A 5,160-nucleotide genomic window follows, 5' to 3' on the forward strand; every position below is an offset into this window, starting at 1 on the left:
TCGGCCAAAATTGGGTTTGTCAATTTTCATTGTCTACGATTTCTTTCATCAATCATAATACCCCTACCTCCGTTACTATTACCATTTCCTCTACCTTCATGGCCTCGCTGATTACCTCCTTGCCCACCTTGTGGACGTCCTCTCCCATTATTACCATTCCCCGCGGGTACCACTGCTCTAGACTGCTGCTGCTGCGTGGAATCTAACACACGTGGGTGGGGACAATCTCTCCTCATGTGTCCAGGTTCACGAACGTATTCGAAAAGTTTCAATAGGCAAATATTTATGCATGTATTTGACGCATTATTGATGTATCTGATACATTATTGAGGTATAATTATATGTATCTAGTTTTTATCGGTGTATCTTAGTAAGTGTGTATGTATGTAATGAATATATTGGAGATTTACGTATTATTGAATTTTACACATGTATTTGACACAATTTGTTTTGTCATGTATCCAAGTCTTGTCATATGTATCAGATTTTCTATCATGTATCTTAATATAATCATATATATTTGTTATGTTATTACAATGTATCTAACTATTTTTGTATTTATCTGAGATACATATTTTTGGATATAACGTATGAAATTGATACTTGATACATCAAATTATACATATAAAATATACATGAAATAATATTAAATCATATAAATAGATACATGAAATTAATATTAGATCATATAAATAGATACATGAAATTAATTCTAGATACTTTTATGATACATATGAATGTACTTGTATGATATTCATGTATCTAAATGTTTAGTTTGTTGGATACATTATATATTGATAGTAGATATATTAAATTAATGAATTTATTATTTTAAGAGTAATAAAATGAAATTAATCAAATTACATGACCAAGATATACATGTTTTTTTGTCTGTTATTAATAATATTAATGAATTTATTATTTCAAAAAATAATAAAATGAAATTAATTAAACATAAATACATTCCTTGATTTCTGCCTTATATTAAGGAATTTAATTAATTTAAATTTTCAGAATTAATTATCTGTGTATTTTGAAAATTCTCATTACTCCTCTAATTAAGGAAATATGTTACAACCAATTAATTAAAATAAATAAAATATGTATCTCGATTTTAAAATTTGACAGATATATGTATCTCGCGGATTCAGACTCATATATCCTAAGTACAAAATATGGTAGAGAAAGTAATATTGTAAACTAGTGAAAATCTTAGTAATTAAGACCTAAACTAGTGAAATTTATGTAGTTTGTCATTTTTTGAACGTCCTCATTTGATAGGAAAGGTTGATTAGTAGATTCTGACTAGTATTTTTATTTCTTCCTAAAAAACTGCCTAAGAAACTGAGATGAAAGAATATCGACAATTGTTCAATAAATTGTATCTTTAGTCGTAGTAGGACTCTCAAATCCAGACATTGACTTTCAAAATTGTTGTCTAAATAAAAATGAACAAAGGAAAAATACAGAGTTAAAGAAGGACAAGGATATAATTGTAAAGGAAAGTTTTTAATACCTGTATAACTAATACATGCATAACTCTATCCAACTATCAAACGACCCCTTAGTGTTAAATGTTACCTAATGAAACAAAAATGTTCTTATATTAATAAATTATAGTATATCATTGTTAGAACCACAATCCTTGTTTATTTTCTTTTAAAAATTACTTTAATTAATAAATAAGTAGAAAATATATTTTATTTCTTCTAAATCTCACTTCAACAATTAAAATAGAATAACTCTGTGTAGCTTTTAAATTGATAATATAGGTCATATATATAATATTATAGTAACTCATTATGAATTTTCTTTCCCATAACGATAAAAAAAATTCCTAATAAAATAGAAAATATTCCTATTTCGTAATCTTTTCCAAATTTAAGTAGACAAGTATTTTCTGATTAGAAAAAGAATGCATCTCAATAATAATAATAATAATATAATAACAATAATTAAATTAAAAATATAACAAAAATTATGAATTTAAAAGGTTGACTTAAACCTTTTTACTTGTTCTTGAAATATCTTCTCAATCTGTTAGATTTATGAAAAAGAGTAACACAATAAATTAAGTTATAAAGTCATGCAAATTTTAATTTTTTTTTTAGATAAATTAAAGACAATAACATATATAGTAAAAACATATAAAGGGATAACACATAAAATTAACAATGTAAGCTATTTTAATCTATTTATATACCTAAGTATATACTATAAATAAACCAGCATAATAAGTACAATTCATATCACAACAATCATATACAAAAATGAAGCTACTATAATGATTTTTACAACGAAAATCTTAATTTTTTGAACTTTTTGCATTGCATTGGTTCCGTTTGATCTTGAAATTAACTCAAAAGAGCATTATTGATAAGTATAAAAATTACTTTGTGTCCATTCTTCAGCTAGGTTTATTAAATCTAATTTGATTATTTTAGCCAACAACTTTCGTAGTTGTCTGGACAACTGCTGAAGTTGTTTGTAGAAATAAATAAACATCTCTGTCAAATATAGAAATTGTCTAACAACAGTCTATAGCTATCGGACGATTATAGAAGTTGTCCAACAACTGTTTGTAGTTATCGGACGATTATAGAAGTTTTCCCAACAACTACTGCAGTTGTTTGACAGTTGTGTTCAGTTGTTGGTCAACGGATTAGTTTTTAGGACAAGTAATATAATTGTGGGCAAAGTATTAATTGTTGAAATAAATAATTGAAGAATTATAGCAGTCTCCAAAGCTACTAAACTTTTATGCCAATTGTTGATAGTTGTGAGGTAACTAAATAGATGTAAAACAAGTAATCAATGTTCTTTTGCAATTTTGCAGTTCTTTGATGAATGTCTTACTTGTGATGTCTCCAGGTATTGTTTCCCTCTATGGAAGACCATATAATAATAGGAGTTGATTTACATGGTGAATGGGTGGAGAATCCTACTCGTTATACTTGGCGTTCGAAGGGCCGAGAGACAGTACCGATAAAGATAAGCGAGAATGTTACGTACGATGAATTGGTTGACATCATTGTTTCTAGGTTTGAATTAGATTGTGATAAAAATGATCTCTCTATTAGTTACATGCTTGGCTTTATTGAAAAGCAAAAAGGAGCTCCTTCTAGGATAAGAAACGATCTTGATTTGCGATTTTTTTTGGATGATCAAAGTAGGCCAATTTTAAGGATATCTGTGGTTGAGAAGATTATAGAGACTACAAATTCAGTTGTAAATGATGAAGAGCATCCTGTTACAATGGATATTCCTATAAATGAGGAAGCTTCACTACATTCGATATCAACACAAGGTAGCCGCTACACAGATGATGACAGCACCGATTTTTATAAGGGTAAAATTTTCAAGGACAAGCAAGAATTAACTAAATTGTTGAAGCTTGCTTCCGTGAAGAAAGATCAAACATTCAAATCTGTGAAGAGTTCTAAAGATGTATATTGTGCTAGATGTGTAGATCAGAATTGTGATTGGTGGTTGCGAGCTACAAAACTTAAAAGTTGTAATAGATTTGAAATTACAAAGTATCGCAACATTCACTCATGTGGGGCACAACACCTTACAAGTCATCATCCACATGCCTCAGCAGATGTCATTGCAGAATACATACAACCTAATTACTTGAATGGAAAAGGTCCCTCCACAAAATACATAAAAAATATAGTGCAAGCAGATTTGGGCTGCAAGATTAGTTACTGAAAGTGTTGAAAAAGCAGTGAGATAGCAAAGGCTATGATAAGTGGGACACCGGAGCACGGATATGCAGTTCTAGATGGTTATCGTCATATGCTTATGACTATAAATGAAGGAAGCAAGACATCGTTAAAGCTTGATGACAAGGGAAGGTTCAAATATTTTTTTGCATCTTATGGAGCTTGGATTATGGGGTTTGTGCATATGAGAAAAGTTTTAGCCGTTGATGGAACATTCTTAAGAGGTAGTTACGATGGAGTTTTGTTGTCTGCTGTCCACAGGATACAGAAAATCATGTTTTTCCTGTTGCATTTTGTATAGTAGATAAGGAATGTGATGCCGCGTATGAGTACTTTTTTGAGAAATTGTTGGACATAGTCCCTGATACTTCAGAGTTGTGCATTATTTCTGATAGGCATCCAAGCATAGAAAAAACACTATCAAAATTTTACTCTGAAGCATACCATGGATGTTGCACGAGGCATCTTGGTGAAAATGCCCGTAAAAAATTTCATTGTGGAGCTTTTCTTGGACATTATTACCATGCAACAAAAGCATATCGGAGAGATGTGTTCCATGACCATTTTGAACAAATCCGAATTATCAATGCGGAGGTCGCTGATTATCTTGAGAATGTTGGGTTTCACAAATGGAGTAGAACATATTTTCCAGGAAACAGGTAATCTTTCTTACTAGTTCAAACATAAATATTGCAGGTCTCTAACAATTGTTGTAGTTGTTGGAATAATTAGTATAGTTGTTCGAACAATTATTGTAGTTGTTGGGACAATTATTATAGTCGTTAGAACAATTATTATAGTTGTTGGACAACTTTCATAGTTGTTTCATCAGCTGCAGAAGTTGTGGGACATTAAAAACAGTTGTTTTCAAAACTACAATAGTTATTAAAAATCTGCAATAGTTTGTATTTTAATTTTTGATATTTTTGAATTTTTATATTTCAGATATGATGTATTGACCTCAAATATTGCTGAGTCTGTTAATGCAATGTTCAATGAAGCAAGAGAATTTCCCATTATTGCCTTGTTCAATGATATAAGCAAGAGATGGTCGGAAAAATTTCATAAGAGAAGAATGGCATACGCCAAGTTAAAAACCACCTTCGTTCCTTTAGCTGAAACTAAAATAATGGCTAATAAGAATCTGGGAAATAAATTATTGGTCCATCAAATTGATGAAGACACCTTCAGCGTCACCGCGGACAATGGAATCGCAATGGTCCATCTTCGAAGTAAAATATGTTCGTGTCGAGAGTTTGACTTGGATAAAATACCCTGTCAACATGCTATGGCTGCGCTCAGACACAAATTTGGAGATGAATATGGCAAGATGATTTATGAGTACTCTTCTCCGTATTATAAGGTAGAGTCATATATACTTGCATATGCAGATCCAATCTATCCAGTGCCAGCTGAAGAATTTTGGAATCTTCCT

The 5,160-nt window shown here is 30.4% G+C and overlaps 1 protein-coding gene across 1 annotated transcript; it reads left to right on the plus strand.

The window, feature by feature from the left end:
* Positions 1–3,744: 3,744 nt before the first annotated feature.
* Positions 3,745–5,088, plus strand: LOC107058169 (uncharacterized; the record flags this gene model as incomplete). The annotated part of the gene is made up of 3 exons (XM_015303547.1): positions 3,745–3,949; positions 4,030–4,384; positions 4,671–5,088. Coding segments are annotated over exons 1-3 (978 nt in total), but the record flags the coding sequence as incomplete, so codon positions are not given.
* Positions 5,089–5,160: the final 72 nt, after the last annotated feature.

The sequence above is a fragment of the Solanum tuberosum genome, unplaced genomic scaffold (assembly GCF_000226075.1).
Source record: "Solanum tuberosum cultivar DM 1-3 516 R44 unplaced genomic scaffold, SolTub_3.0 scf00436, whole genome shotgun sequence".
Taxonomy (NCBI): Eukaryota; Viridiplantae; Streptophyta; class Magnoliopsida; order Solanales; family Solanaceae; genus Solanum; species Solanum tuberosum.